Source organism: Eleutherodactylus coqui, chromosome 10 (assembly GCF_035609145.1).
Source record: "Eleutherodactylus coqui strain aEleCoq1 chromosome 10, aEleCoq1.hap1, whole genome shotgun sequence".
NCBI lineage: Eukaryota > Metazoa > Chordata > Amphibia > Anura > Eleutherodactylidae > Eleutherodactylus > Eleutherodactylus coqui.
Window position 1 is genome coordinate 24721065 of NC_089846.1, and position 16636 is coordinate 24737700.

The 16636-nt window shown below is 46.8% G+C and overlaps 1 protein-coding gene across 5 annotated transcripts in view; it reads left to right on the plus strand.

Moving 5' to 3' along the window:
- Positions 1-445: 445 nt before the first annotated feature.
- The window catches only part of IKBKG (inhibitor of nuclear factor kappa B kinase regulatory subunit gamma), a 41058-nt gene continuing 24867 nt past the window's right edge, over positions 446-16636 (plus strand). For all 5 annotated transcript variants that reach the window (XM_066580622.1, XM_066580623.1, XM_066580624.1 and 2 more), the window contains exons 1-3: positions 446-540; positions 12305-12516; positions 15949-16184. In XM_066580622.1, the coding sequence (XP_066436719.1) occupies positions 12336-12516; positions 15949-16184 (417 nt within the window). In that variant the 5' untranslated portion in view covers positions 446-540; positions 12305-12335. The remainder of the gene's footprint in view (positions 541-12304; positions 12517-15948; positions 16185-16636) is intronic.

Below are 16636 nucleotides of genomic sequence, written 5' to 3' on the forward strand. Positions count from 1 at the left end.
AAGGACTACATTGCAGTAGAAGTACAAATCCCAGCATGTCCTGATTGCAAGAGCAAGCACTCTGGGACTTCTAGCACTGCAGCTACGATCATGACAACATTCACGAGACATACGAAAACGATGCTGCTTCTACACCTACCACCTACAACAACCAGCAGGAGGAGTGCGAGGATCTTCCCCGCCTCTCACTCACCCACACTGGGTCTGCTCCCCATTTCTGCCCACTTGCTTAAGCTCCGCCCACCAGCTACTTATTCTTTAGCCAAATCATTCCCAGAGGGGCGTGTCCAGCGGTGGAACTTGTCCTCACACCCTCTTCCTGGGCCAATAAGAACACGCGTAAGCAAACACTGACCAATCAGAGGGCCGTATGCCGGGTATCAGGAGAGCGCATAGTATGATGGACAGGTCTAACTTGCCCCACTTCCGTCCCTGCGAACTGTGCCCCACTTCCGCTGTTAGTGTCACGCGAAAAGTCCCTTCGTGATGACGTCACGCAATTGGGAAGTAATAAGGAAACAAGTGAGAAAACATCAGCAGGTAAGTAGTAGAGTCCTGGCTGTCACCTTACTTTCTATCCCCCCCGGTAGGTGAGAAATAGCATGCAGCTGCCCCCTGTGTGTGGTAGTCGCCCTATAGTCTTCTATATCTCACTGTTGATCCAGTCCTGTAATGAAGATAAGACTTTAATGCACTAACTTCCTGGTAAGTACACCCAGCAAGTTGATCAGAAGAAGCAGAGCTTCAGTGTAAAGTATGGGGGAGAGCGTCTCTGATCACACGGGTGGTGGATTTCAGACTATTTTGGACAGTAGCGACAGTCATTGTTTATAACTACTGTGCAGGTAAGTAGATGTGCAATATATGGGAGGTATGGTAGGTCACAGGATAGGTGAGATGCATCTTATTGGGGGGCATCTGACTGTTGGGACCTCACTGATCATGATGACGGGGGTCACATGCCGGCTGTGTGATTGGTGTAGCGCCCATGCATGCTGTTGCTGCTCCGTTCATTTCTTGGAGTGACGGAGATCGCCGGGTATGACTGCCCAATGTAGAAAAATCGCAGCACATACGATTTTTGGGTGATATCGCCCATTATTTTCTATGGGAGCAAAAGAAAGTCGTACTTGCACATTGAAGCGCTTTTTCTTGCAAGTGTGATGCGACTTTTATTTTGCTTATTGAAACAACACACGTGAAAATCGCACGTACCGCGATGCATCTTTAACGAAAACTCATCACGATCGTGGGTAACATCGCAGGTTTACACAAGCGAGGTTGATATCGCACTCACCCTGTGTGAATAACCCTAAGGCCTCGTATCTACGGGCGGATCTGATTTGCGAAATCGGCGCAGAAGATCCGCAGTTCAAGGCACCCATAGGGAAGCAAGGGCGTCCGCACCTCAAATTACACGTGGATTCGTTTCCTGGATCTGTGTGTAGGTGGAAAACAAATCGCTGCATGCTCCGTTTTAGTGCTGATTCAATGAGGATGGCTGGCATTGAAGTCAATGGAAGCCGTTCGATCCGCAGCCCATTCGCAATGTCACGGATTCCGCGGGAAAGCAGGAGTTTAAAAAAAGAATACTGTACTGCACGTGTGGGGTGACGGGCACTTTCGCACGCATCCGTAGTAGAGAAAAAAAGAAGACCTGGATAGGTTGTCGAGGTCCTCAGCCCCCCATACACATGCGATATGCGGTCAGCCCCACTGAAATCTGTCAATTTGGATGACTGTTGATTAAGGGTTTGTTCATACGAAAGTAAGCGAATTTCGGTCATGTTAATACTCTGTGTATTTACGTGACCGAAAATCGCTTTTGCCCGCATATTGCGTGTTTTTGTAGGGGTTTCCCGGTACCTTACTACTGATGACCTATTCTCCGGATAGACAGTAGTTGATGGTATTAGTGTATCTTGACGCCACCAGCAGAAAATACACGCCTCCCCAACCAACGCCCCTACCAGGATTGGCTTCCCAAGAGAATGGGTGGCCATCATCTGCCATGGCGTTAATGTTGGCTTTAGGCTCCACAGAAATCCCCCTCCGCCGCTGGCCATTCTTGCCTTTGCAGCCTCCTGCGCTGTTCTACTGCTCATATAATTAGAGGTCATGGAGGAGACACTGACGGAGCATGGAGGGGTGAAGCTACAGCTGCGGACCCACTGACAGCTGAGGCCATGAAAGCAGCGGGACAACGGCCCTGAGCGTCACCAGCAGAACGGCCAGCACAGAAGTCACACAGCACTGGTGGGGAGCGCGAGGAGCGGCACTGCCATAAGCCCCAGCAGAGCAGTGAGTGAGCTGAGCTCCGTCGGCCAGTCGCACAGCAGCGAGAGAAATCGGCGCCGAGCGTCTGCTGCGGCCCTACCACAATCCCCAGCCGAGGAGTCAGTGGCCGGAGCTCCGCCAAGCAGTGACACAGCAGCATAAGGTTGACACCGGCGCCGTTTTCTGCTTTGCTGCAGAACGGGGCAGCACAGCGGCGGGGACACCAAGCAGCCAGGGGCTTCGGGGTAAGCAGGTGGGGAGGAGCGAGGGACACAGTACACTGGCAGCAGCGGTATTATTGAGCCACTCAGGAGCTGGGGGTGTGACAGGGGTGTTCCTCCTGTGAAACCCACAGCTTCCTGGTGGCGTCAAGATACTCTAATACCGTAGTTGATCAGCAGGAGTCCTCCATTTGGGACCTCTGGAAGCGCCCTGATTTCGTATTTGCAGGCTCGGCTCCAATTGAATTCAATGCAATACCGACCTGGGCCACTGCGGTGCGGACGGAGATGTCCTCCTCCGACTCCGTCCCCACTGACAGCTGGTTTAATGTCAGCTGATTGCTGGTGGTACTGAACACCCGATTCCAACAATCTACTATTGATGACCTATCCTGAGGATAGTAAGGTTCTGGAAAATTCTTTTAGGGCCCACTTCACATGCGATTAAAATCGCACAAGATTTGTGAGTTGCACAAATATGAACCCCATTCTTTTGATTCCGATCATACACATGAGCGCCATGCCATTCAGGAAACAAATTGCAGCGTCTTCTATTTTTCTGCGTGATCTCACAGCGCCGGCCCCAGTGAAAATGATGGGAGAAACTCCGCGATCCTCTTCCCATGAAAACCTCTACGGGGATTTCACATGGTGTGGAGCGCGATATGGGGGCGGGATTCATAGCCCCATATCACCATTGCCTGTGTGAAGTTATCCTAGGGGGTCCTCCACAATGGTGATTGTGATATCGCTGCGGGAAAATTGCGTCAATTTTGCTCAAGAGTCAGTGATGCTTTTTCTTGTGTCTTTATCGTGTGTTTTTAGGGTAGTTTCTAATGTTAAAAACGCATACTGCGCAAATTGCAAGTTCGTGCACTGCGATTAAATAAAGTCTCCATAGGGAAAGGTGGGGGATTAAAAAACAAAACGCAGAATAGGACGTGCTGCAATTTACAAATATCGCACGAGTGAAAGCATCGCAGATGTGAAGGAAACCATTGAAAATCCTTGGTTTCATAATTCTGCGTTTTCACTCACCCTCGCGTCGCTCGAAAACCGTGCAATTTCTCTCGCAAGTGTGATGGCGCTCTAAAGCCACACTCACACATGTTGTTTCTACCGCTGCGGTGGAACACTCCCATTGATTTCAATGGGGCCCCACAGACCTGCGCTTGAACGCGGCATTTTCTAATGCTTCGATTTTTCAAGTGCGGTCTGCTCTATTTTGCAGCATTTTTGCGCTTTTTTTAACGCAGCTCATCACCCATCACAATGATGGCGTGCATGAAAAAATTGCTGTGGAATGCAGTAACCCGCATTAGAAAACAGCAGTAAAGTCGTGGCGTTTTCCCGCCGCTGTGTGATAGTGGCCTCGGCGGATGTCTTCTTTCTCCCGGTTTCCATATGATGAGCTGATGTCCTAATGCCAGAGGAGAAACCATGGGTTACCCAGCTCAGGGTGCCCGTGGAAAGCATGGGGATGCTGGTAATTCCATATAGTGCTCCCCTATAGAGGGGTGTGGGCTGCCGCTGTTATACCCATATACCACAATAGTGAGGGTTGTCTAAGGGTGCCTTCACATGTGCGATCGCGATATTGCTGCGTCAATTTTTTTTAAAATTTTTTACAGCAAGTGTCAATGGGACTTTCTAATGTTAGAAATGCATCACCCAAAAATCGCAAGTTTGTGCTTTACGATTTTTGCGTGATGCGTTTTCAACATTAGAAAGTCCTATTGACATTTGCGGTAAAAAAAAATAAAAGCTGTGATATTGCAAATTTTTTTTTTTTTTTTTTTACTTCTGAGTTTTAGTTTTTTTTGTTTTTTTTCCCTTTTTGCTGATCGTGGGAAATGCTGATTTGAAGGTTGATGTTCTCAAAGCAAATATTATTGGAAATCCCCCTTCCAACCACAACTGTGAGCTACTACAGGATATGTCTGGTCGGTGCGGCTGCACCTCAGGGGCCTCTTTCTAGAGAGGGTGGCATTCCGTAGCCCCCCTTTTTAGCTGCAAATTTCAGAAAATTAGAATATTGCTGTACACTAAATGGCCACTTTATTAGAGACCCCCATCTAGTAGTGTGTTGGACCTCCTTTGGCCTTCAGAACCGCAGCTATTCATCTTTGCATCGATTTCACTGGATTTCAAAATTGTCCTACAGAAATATCGGCCCTTGCGGACAGGAAGCTTCATGTAGTTGCCGCAAGTTACATGGAGGTGCTGGCATGTTTTGACCAGCTGACAGGAAGGGGTCATCGATTCAGGCTGCTTGTGCCAAATTCTGACTTTTCGTCAGCACGGGGCAACAGAAAACCAGAATAGTCTGGCCACTGCTCAGTGATCAAAAACGTGTGCTGTTTTGGAGTCTTGTCTTTCTGTTACTCTTGGGGCTCCTTCAGGTGAACGTATGGATATAGCGTAATATGCTGTACCAATCTGACATCGGCTGCCATGTTGCCACTAACGCATATTGCGCAAATACGCACACAATAAAGGTCACAGCATGTTCTGTCTTGGCACGTATTCTGTGTGCATATGTGCCAAGATGGTGCTGTCCGCTCATCTGAGTAGACACGCCAATTTTCTATTCTTGTTAATGGATGCGGATCATTTGCGCGGGTGACTATCGCGGATCCCGCAATCCAAATCTGGTCGTGTAGACCATTGCGCCAATCGGCCATACCATTAAAACCATCGTTTGGGTCCCCTTCTTGCCACCAAAACAGATCTGACCTGTTGAGTCAGTGACTCCACAAGACCTCCGAAGGTGCCCTGTGGTATCTGTGGCTACAGTCATACACAGCTAGGAATTTTTTTCAATGGCTTGTGCCTCTCTACATGCCCAGGGTAGTGAGGATGTCTATCAGCAGGGATGTGCCAACTACTTCCTACTCCTTATCTTTATTGTGTGTACACAGCACTGCTGCTGACATTCCCATCATCACTGCTCGTTACACCCTTCGTTTACTGGCTCCTATATACGGGAAACCTAATTCTGACTTTCCCATGGGCAGATATGAATTGTTGAATCTGCGCAGAAGATCCACACTTCAAGCTTCCCAGAGGGAAGCATGGGGCATCCACACCTCGATTAGCACATGCGGATTTGATTTGCAGATGCCCCGTGCGGAAAAGAAACTGCAGCATGCTCCATTTTTAGCGTGGATTCTGTGTGCAGGAGCTCCATTAATCTCTATGGAAGTGAGCGATCCACCATGCACCCGTTCTTTGGGTGATCGGCGGCACTTTCAGACATCTCTTTAGGACCATTCATGTCCATTCATTACATGGACCATCTAGTGATATCAATGGCCACTATGTAATGCTTTAGTTTCCCCGTGGAGGCGCGTCCGCTTCTTCTGCTGATGGGTTATTCCAAAACAAATCGCCCAAGGGGGTAGCACCAAACTGTCTTAAAGTATTTTACTAAACTTTGCACATTTGTTTGTTACTAGAATGTTTTTGTTTTTTGTTTTTTTTAAACTCGTTTTATTGAAAACTCTGTATTTTGTACAATAACCGAATAAAGAACCTTGGTTACATCATAGGCTCATTACAATCATGTTAATAATACTTTAGTACGTTACATGAACACATACAGTTGTTGGATTCTTTATGATAATGTGGTTTCTTCGTAGTGCCAGTAGAGGGTATGGTTCTTTGTTGGTTTTACTGGGCGTTTCTAGGTGTAGCTGTCCTCAGCAAGTTATGGAACTGGTCCTGTGTGAACACTGTACTCGTCGACCCACACCATCTTTCCCACACCTTATTGAATTTTTCAGGGCATTTTCTGTTTTTGTATACAATTTTTTTTCGTATGGTAGAACGGCGTTAATGATATTCTGCCATTTTGATAGTGTCGGGGGGCGTCTGTCCATCCAACGCAGGGCTATTGCTTTACGGGCATAAAATTATACTTTAGTAAGGAATATCTTGTCATGGTACTGCCATTGTTCCTCGTCTAGAATACCTAACAGGCACACTGCTGGGTCGTGTGGTACTGGTATTCCCAGTATTTGCGTTAGAAACTCTATGGCCTCTCTCCAGTATGCCTGAATGTCTGCACAGTTCCATATTAGGTGGTTAAAGTTTGCATTAGGTGGTTAAAGTTTGCATTAGGTGCTCTGCACCGGTGACAATGGTTGGTGGTTATCCGATTCATTTTGTGGAGTCTGGTCGGTGTTAGGTAGCACTGGTGTAGAATATATAATTGTGTTAGTTTGTTGTTTGCCGCCGGTGATACTGTGATATTTATGGACATTGCGGTTTCCCAATCCTCATTAGTGAAGGTGGGAATGAGTTCTCTCCATCTCTGCATTACTGTCATTGGTTGTCGGGGATTTTGGCTTGCAGTAGATGGGTGTATAGTACCGATATCAGGCCTTTAGGTCCCTGTGTTCGCAATATGCCTATTAATGGATATTGGGAGAATGTTTGTCTAGGCCCTGGGAACTGCGCAGTCAGTGCGTGTCCGAGTTGCAGGTATCTAAAGAATCCTGCTCTTGGGATTTGGTATAGTTGTTGTAGTTGTTCAAAGGAGGCCAGTGTTTGGTCCATGTATACATGCTCTAGTGTGGTGATTCCTGAGTTGATCCAGAATTGCTTGCCCGGTAGGTTCATCAAGTGTGGTAATGCAGGGGAATCTCCAGAGGGGTGTCATCCTGTCCAGTTAGTGATTTACATGTCTGCCACACATTCACTGCGAGTCTGTGGATGGGTAGCATTTGTTTAGTCATTAGTCCTGTTTTTTCCAGGAGGATCCAGAGCGATGTTTCCATAAGGAAATACATCAGGTGGTGCTCGGAGTTAGGTACTAGAATGTATTTAAAGAAAAAAAAAATCTAAATTTTCAGGCCCATCAGGTCATGGGGTGAAGACATGCAGGTGGGGGCAATTTTCTGAAGGTCACCGAGAACCATCATTTTTGATAATTCTTATCTCTGAATCTTTTTGGCATAGGAAAATGTGCAAAGTGTCATTCTGTTTGTAAGAACAGATTTCTATTGCAGAATCTGACATCGACATCTGTGCGGAGGATTCACAGCAAATCGCACGTGTTGAAAGGCATGTACTTTTGTTTTTTCGCTCACACTTGCGGACACGAATTGCGTATTCTGCGAGCGCAGCAAATAGAGCCTCCATTGAAGTCAATGGAGGCAGTCAAACCCGCAGCCCATGTGCAATTAAAATTGCATTTGGGCTGCGGGTACCTACGTTATCACTTAGTGATGGTGTGGGAAATACAAATATTGAAAAAGAAAAAACAACAAAAATCTGTGCTGCTGATGACCAACAGCGAGCCGCCGCAGTTCTTCGCAATACAGAAATCACAGGTGCGCAGGGTTCCCGGCCGGCTTCCCAGCCAGAATCGGCTGCGGGATCCCGCATGCTGTATCCCACCCATTCGTGTGAAGCCGACCTGATAATATGTAGATTTATGTATTTCTTGACCTGATGGCTCTGAAAATTAGAGAAATTTATAAACATTCTAGTAACGAACAAATTTGCAAAGTTTCGTAAAAATCTGAGCTGGTCGGGTGTCATCCCTTGGGTGATCGGTGTCCTGGAATGATCCTGATCGCAGATGAGTCCCGGCAGCAGGACGCACCTTATTGGAAATGGTTTGCGTCTCCCCGGCACTTTGTAATCTGCCCAGCTGGGCCATGTGTGGACTATTAACTATATATTTACTTCCATGATTGCTGCACTTCATTTGACTAAGTAATTGTTTTACAACGCCTCTGAGTGCCTTATTGACTGCCTAGCATGCGTCTTCTGTGGCTGGCGGTGCCATCTCTGGACATATTCCATGTCTGGGCTGTAAACTGAACAGGAAGTGAATGAAGGAGCAGAGAAATAAAACTGAAAGCAGGCCCGCTGTGAACGGCTGCCAACGTGATGCCACTGCCTGACCCAACATTTAGAGCTTAATCTACTTAAAGGCACTGGCGTAACTATAGGGGATGTGGTTGCACCCGGGCCCAGGAGCCTTAGGGGCCCATAAGGCCTCTCTTCTCCATATAGGGAGCCCAGTACTATGAATAAAGCATTATAGTTGGGGCCCCGTTACAGATTTAGCATTGGGGCTCAGAAGCTTTAAAGGGGTTGTCCCGCGCCGAAACGTTTTTGTTTTTTTTCAACCCCCCCCCCCCCCCCCCGTTCGGCGCGAGACAACCCCGATGCAGGGGTTAAAAAAGAACACCGCACAGCGCTTACCTGAATCCCCGCGCTCCGGTGACTTCTTACTTACCTGCTGAAGATGGCCGCCGGGATCTTCTCCCTCAGTGGACCGCAGGGCTTCTGTGCGGTCCATTGCCGATTCCAGCCTCCTGATTGGCTGGAATCGGCACGTGACGGGGCGGAGCTACACGGAGCTACACGGAGCCCCATTGAGAATAGAAGAAGACCCGGACTGCGCAAGCGCGTCTAATTTGGCGATTAGACGCTGAAAATTAGACTGCTCCATGGAAACGAGGACGCTAGCAACGGAGCAGGTAAGTGAAAAACTTCTGATAACTTCTGTATGGCTCATAATTAATGCACAATGTACATTACAAAGTGCATTAATATGGCCATACAGAAGTGTATAGACCCACTTGCTTTCGCGGGACAACCCCTTTAAGTTGCACCTCTGTTTAAAGGGCATGTCTCACCAACACCACTTGCCACGTGTCTGACTGCTGGCATGCTCACAGATTCCGAGAGCAGGGGTCCCAAGTGCCCCTGTATGAATGGAGTGGCGCTCGCACTGCGCTACATTCATCAGTTGCAAAGTGCTTGTATTCAACTATCTGATAATCCATAGATATGAATGAAGCATCGCTACGGACGTGTCATCGCCGCTTCATTCGTTCCAGGACACTCGGGGGCCCCGTTCTCATGACTGGTAGGAGTCCCAGCGGACGTACCCCACCAGTCACTTACTGATCCCCTATTCTGTGGATAGGTGGTAAACTGATTTGCTGGGACAACTCCTTAAAGTGGATCTATGAGATTATCATTCCAACGAGCGAAAGTGAGCAATCGTTCAGTCTAAACACAAGCAATGTCCGAACGATAATTATTCGCTCGTCATTCATTTTATGTAGGCATAAAAATCATTGTTGGCTCGTTCAGTTTTAAACGGCGCTCGTTCGGTCGTTATCACTTATATAGCGAATGCGAAAGACTGAACGATTTATTGTTTGAATGAGCCAACGATGTATCTGCGAACGAGCGAGCGATGACTTCACTGGCTCTTCAAACGCTAAATTGCTTAGTCTAAAAGTACCCTTATGCTGGCTTCACACAGACATATTTGCGTGCACAAAACTTGTGCGCACACAATATGTAGAGAATAGAACCCATTGAGGTCAGTGGCTTCATTCAAATTATCGTACTTTAGTTGCACAAAAAATATAGATTTTTGCATATTTGAGCATCAAAGGTCCCCATAGAAGTCAATGAGGGTGCGCAAATGTGTATGATATGCATGAAACACTAAGGCTGGGTTCTCGCAGGGCGGAATCCCAGCGGAAATCTCGCGGTTTTGCCGCAGTGAAAAATCGTGGGATTTCCGCTGGGAAAGTGCTGCTTCAAAACCCGCTGCACTTAGCTGCGGGTTTTGGAGTGGATTGGCCAGATGCTTTTCCGTTGCGGCTGGCGCTCCCATTGGGAGTAGCACGGCCGCAATGGAAAAAAAAAAGTAGACATGCTGCGGTCAGGGAATCCGCGCCACAGCACCGGCTTTGCCGCGACAGATTGGCAGTCCTGTGTGGACGAGATTTTTGACAAATCTCGTCTAAATGGCTGGCTAATCCCAGGATTAGCGGCCGCAGGTGGATTTGCCGCTGCGAAATTCCAGATGGAACCCAGCCTAATTCTGCTGGAACTCACTGGACAGATTAGCCATTTTAATTGGTGCGTGTTTGTGTCCTGTGCGCTCCCATTGAGAGTAGACCTGCTGCGGTCGGGGAATACAGTAAATTCACTACGTAAACAGGAGTCCTCCATGAAGGAGTCTGAGGTTCCGTCTCCACAGCCCTGGTTGCCCCTAGCAACCAATCAGAGCTCCACTTTCGTTTTACCTCAGCAGTGTAGAAGAAGCGACTGTGACTGGTTGCTAGGGGCAGTTTTAATAAACGAGGCTGTCTGTCTCATGGACGTTGTCTCATCTTGAAGTTTTGGCGCATTACATAGCAGCACGGTCGCATGAAGCAAAATGGCGACTCTGCAGCAGCGTATATAAATAGTAGTGCGGTATGCCGAAGCAAAATCACTAATTTTAGTGCAGAGAATTTACTAACGTGTTTACAGAGGAGACGCATCGGATAGAAAAACAAACGGAAATGCCGTTCTAGAAGTTTCTCGTGACTGAAAGTGTAAACAATCTGGGGGCTCATAGAAGTGTGAAAGCGGAAGATGGTTGGGGGAAGCGATTCGCAGAGCATCAACACAATCCGATGTGCCGCTTCATATGTATCATTAGAAGGTGCAAAATGTCCAACAATGGACGCCTCTTGGCGAATGTGTGCGCATTTGCGTGTCCAAAAAAAACATAACGCTCTCAGCCATTGAAATAGCCAGTTTGTTTCGCGACTTCAAGATGTTCTCTTTCACAGAAAAATAGAACAAGCTGCGTTTTTTTTTTTTTTTCCGTGACGGAATTGAGTACACAAAATACTTGCTTGTGAACGAGCCCATTGAAATCAATGGGTTATATTTAGAGATGAGCGAGTATACTCGCTAAAGGCAATTGCTCGAGCGAGCATTGCCTTTAGCGAGTACCTGCCCGCTCGAGACAGAAGGTTCGGGTGCCGGCGCGGGGGAGCGGTGAGTAGCGGCAGTCAGCAGGAGGGAGCGGGGGGGAGAGAGGGAGAAAGAGATCTCCCCTCCGTTCCGCCCCGCTCTCCCCCGCAGCTCCCTGCCCGGCACCCGAACCTTCTGTCTCGAGCGGGCAGGTAGTCGCTAAAGGCAATGCTCGCTCGAGTATACTCGCTCATCTCTAGTTATATTCACTCCCTATTGAGTCGATCGGCATTATGTGCAAATATGGAGGGCCCAATACCCCCATGTCTATAAAGAATGTGCCCAAGATGGCCCAAAGTTAATTGTTTGGTGTAATGAAGGATAAGATTATCGGTTCTTTATTGGGGAATGTAAAGTAACAGGCCGCATATACCTTGCCATTTTGGAATATTCCTATATACCCCAAGTAGCCGATCTGCAACTCATCATCCCCCTCTGCCGGCTGGATGTGGGTCCCACGTATTGGAGCACAAGTATATGATTATAAGTGTGGGCCAACATTTCCTGAGATCTTCTTACATTTCCTATAGTTTCATTTTCATTTTCCTACCATTCATTCTTTCCGCTCTGCAAACTGCTAAAATGTGGGCGGTCGGAGTGGAACACCTCGTACTTGGTTTCTTGATTTCTAATGTTTTTCCAAACCTCCTGCTTCCTGCCAGTGATTGGAAACCTTCTTTACACCCAGAGGTCTTAGAATCTATGAATTCTTACTTAATTCAGCACCATTTTCCTCTGAGGTGCGTTGTCTCTCCTTAAGGAGAGCACCCAAACGTTGTGTGGAGACACCTAGGGGGTGAGTGGGTTGGGTAAGGGGGGGGGCCATAATTGTCATAAATCTTTGTCTTTCCCATAATTAAAGCTGCTCCAAGGGGCCGAATAGTGTCCTCCCTGTCTGTGCAAACAATATGGTGACCAGATGCCACAAAGAAACATCTGTCTTATGAAGGAGATGATCATGACGACGATGATGATGGAGGATTGTGAACTGACTTTATTCTCTCATTTGCTTACAGACTGGTGACCTGAGAAGATTTTGGGCAGTGAATGAGCGCCCCAGGGCAGTCCGCCAGGATGGTGCAACCCAATGAAGGCCCCGGTGGTAGCTACGCCCCTTCGTGTGGAGGGTCTGGAGACATGTCCTTGGGGAAGCCAGAGACCATTCCAGCTGAAATATGTAATCACGAGGCCTTCCTACGTCTAAGAGCAGAGAACCAGGACTTGCGAGGTGAGAAAGTTGTACGTTTTCTGCATGTGTATATGTATTATTTACCGATGGATTGTTCCTGCTGCACGCCGCGCGCCGTTGTGTACCCGCTGCACGCCGCGCGCCGTTGTGTACCCGCTGCACGCCGCGCGCCGTTGTGTACCTGCTGCACGCGGTTGTGTACCTGCTGCACGCGGTTGTGTACCCGCTGCATGCCGTGCGCCTTTCCTAATGCAAGTTCCTGTTTGCTTTTCCATTTGTGTCAGCTTGGGGAAGAGGGTACATATGTTATCATTTAGAAGGAACCTGTCACATCCCCATTTGTCCCCGGCATTACAGTCCTAGTAACAGACCCTCTGATTTCAACAGTCAGTCATTTATACTGATAGTTAAAGTTGCAAGTTTTCAGCAAGTCACAGAGATGAGTCCAATACAGATGATTACTATTCATATATTCACTGCTCCCCTTCCTTCCTCGCTCTGATTGACAGGTCACTCATACACAGGAGTAGCAATGACTATATGAATATTAATGAGCCACATCAGACTCGTATCTGTCCGCCTTTAAATATAAGTTTTCCAAAACCACTTACCCGATCACTATAAGTGCCAGACTGCTGAAATCAACGTTTCTGACACTATACTGTTTTGCCCGTAGTCTGGGCACCATTTGGGACCTGAAAGGTTTCCTTTAAAGGGAGTCTATCACCTCTGAACAGCACCATAAGCTTGCTGGAGATTTTCAAATATGTGCCCATAATCAGAAGCCTCTGGTGCCCAGGCATTTAGTTGAAGGCTAAGTATTACACAGAACTCAATGAAGTGAATGAGTGACTGTAGACTTTGTACAACCAGGTATTACACAAGCTGCTCTTTGCAGGGCTTCTTCACTTTAGCTGATGTCGATACCCCATTTGGGATTTATCATCTGTTATGGCCATACATTCTGATTGGGCACATGGGGGTCGGTGGGGGTAGGGGGGATATCCTTCTAAGAGGACAATTGCTTTAACAATATGCTTCAACAATATGGTTGAGACGGACGTTTGGTTGCGGTCAAAAACCCTCATGAGATAGAAGATTTTCAGCTGGGCTTGCCACAGATCCGCATGCGACTATAACCCCATTTAATGAGGCTAATCCGCATGTAGCTATCCCTCCACAGTTTCTGCAGGGTTTTGCCCCAAAAATTGATCTGTCATTTCTTTTTTTTTTTTTGTTTTCTGCAATGCAAATTTCAAGTGCACATGAGGAAAAGTCTGCGCTGTGGTTGACATGGCACGGATTCCTACTTAAAACAAAGGGAGATGGAATTCAAACTGCCTCCACACTGAGTTTAGTGCAGAAAACCTAAAAAAAATTCATGTGAAAAATCATCCATGTGAAGTTGCTCTTAAGCAGTTTTCGCACAGGTGAGAAAATCGTGCGAGATTTGTGCATTGCGAGACGCACAAATATGAACCCCGTTCTTTTGAAAAATTTGGCCCCGATTTCCCCCTGCATTGCACCGTGATGCAATGCCATGCAGAAAAAAACAAACCTGTTATGTTTTATCTGGCCGCGGGCAGTGCTGGAGGTCGCACGTGCCATAGACAGGCCTTAGAGTGAAATCACACGTTGCAGAAATACTGGGGATTTGAACAGGAAACACCCACACCGGACTACAGTATTGGGTACCGCCCGGCTGGTTGCCATGGCAACAGGACGACAGATACCGACGTCCTGTGTTGTCAGAGCCTATGATCGCTGCATAAGCAATAAGGCATTCCAAAAAGGTTTTTATTGCAGAAAAGTGGAAAAACCTAAAAAACTACAGCATTATATTTTAAAGCATAAGTTTTAACTTACCGACCTGCAGAAAAAATCGATTGTGTCATTTATGCTGCATAATTAACGCTGTAAACCCCCCCCCCCCCCCCCCAAAATCTATGGCAGAATTGATGCGTTTTCTTTCCCTGTTATAAAAAAAAAAATAATAAAAGTTTTACAATATAGTGTATGTACCCAAAAATGGCACCATCAAAAACTACAGTTCACCACGCAAAAAACAAGCCCTTATACAGCTGCGATGACTGAAAAGTAGAAAAGTTATGGCTTTTGAAAAAATGGAAATGAAAACCCGCCAAAAATCGTTGCATCCTTAAAGCCCAAAATAGGCCATGTCATTAAGGGGTTAATATGATGTCATTGGAGACATAGATGGTAAAAAAAATGACCATACATAAATAAGTTTAAAAAAAAAAATTACAGAATAAAATAAAAATATATACATAAAAAGGAAAATGGCCCAAAGCGGATGCCAACCAAAACTGTCGCCATATGCGCCCTATAATCCCAAACTATACATATTATATATCAAAACGTCCGAAACAAAATGAGGAACCCCTTCCTATACTTTATTTTAGCGTAAATATACTAATTGCATTTTACCCCCAATAAAACTAAAAACCGGAAAAAAAGCCAGTGAAAATGATATTAAAAATATAGCCCTATATGCTGAAGGGCTTATTCAGACAACTGTATATCGGCGGTGTTTCCATGCCCAGCTGATATACCGTGTCACTCTCTGCAGGGGGAGTAGGCTGGAAGAGTCGGGAGCTGTACACTGAGCTCCCGCCCCCTCTCCACTATTTGCAATGGGAGGTGGCGGGGCTAAGATGCAGAACTTAGCTCCGCCCCTCCCATTGCAAATAGTAAACGCTCATTTTCTGGCTGATCAGATCTTTTGTGGCAGCATAAAACTGCTCGTTTATTGCAAGCACTTCTTCCCATACAAACCAGGATGGGCTGCTAATGAATGCAAAATACATAAGAACGAACAATCGTATTAACGATCATCCCCATACTAGCAATCCACTGCTGCTTCTGAACAGCAGTAAGTAGTGGTGATCAACATGCTATATGGTCAATTGGCATTCGATAACTGGCAGAATATCTACCCATGTAAAAGGCCCTTAGTATACCATCCTTCAATCTATAATCCGTGCTTATGGGGTTTTCGTACAAGATGGGAATTCCTTTTTGGATCGGTGGACTTTAACTACTGGGGTCCTAACAATCATGAGAACAGGAGTGTCTCCGAATGAGTGGAGTTGCAGTCCTGTGTGTGCACTACCATTCATTTCAATGGGGCTGCTAGAGATAGACTAGTACAATGGCTTGCCTATCCCCAGCTGTACCATTAAAATGGATGGACCATGCCCACCAATTCATTTGTTTAGGGTCACTTGGGGGTCCACTGTTCTTTTGATGGGTGGGGGTCCCAGCGGTCAGATCCCCATTGATCAAATACATTCACAGGGTAAGTTTATTTATTGGGGCAACATCTTTTCAATACACTGCATTGCGCTCTGTACAGGGCGATACGTGTCATTTGTTTCCCTGTCTTCATGCACCACTATGACGCCCGTGTACACTTGTCTTCTGTAATGACGATGTGCTCTTCCCCACCAGTGGCTTTGGAGCAGAGTAACGTCATGCTCAGGACGAGGCACAGCGAGATGCTGGAGTTTCAGGAGACGCAGAAAAGAGAGCGGAAGTTCATCGCATTCAAGTTCGACGAAGCAAGGAGCCTGGTGTTGAAGTTAACAAAAGAACGGAATTCCTTACAAGGTCAATTAGAAGAGGCAAAGACACATCCATCGTTGGTGACGACTAGACATGATGAGCCCGCAAAAGGACAGATCGAGGTTACTACCCCTTAAACATGTCTTCCCGTTACTGATCTTTAACCTGTGCCTGCTGCTACCTGCACACATGATATGCAGCCATTCCATGTACTATAGCCCACCACAAAATAAGGGGTAACTTGCTGATCAGTGGGGTCTTGACTGCTGGGACCCCCACGATCTTGAGCTCTGCAAGTGCGCCACCACTCTGTTAAGCTCAAGTGCTCAGCAATCTCCAGCGGTCCCATCAAAGTGAATGGAGAGAGTGCACATGTGTGGTCACCATTGTCAAAAAATTCAGGATGCATTGGGGTTATATTGCAGGATCAGTGAGGGCCCTAAGCAGTCAGACCCCCACCGATCAGCAACTTATCCCCTATCCTGTTGATAAGGTATAACTTGCTGAGATGGGAATAATCCTTTAAAGCTCAGTTCACATTGGCGTCATGCTTCCATTTATAACAGAAGCCATG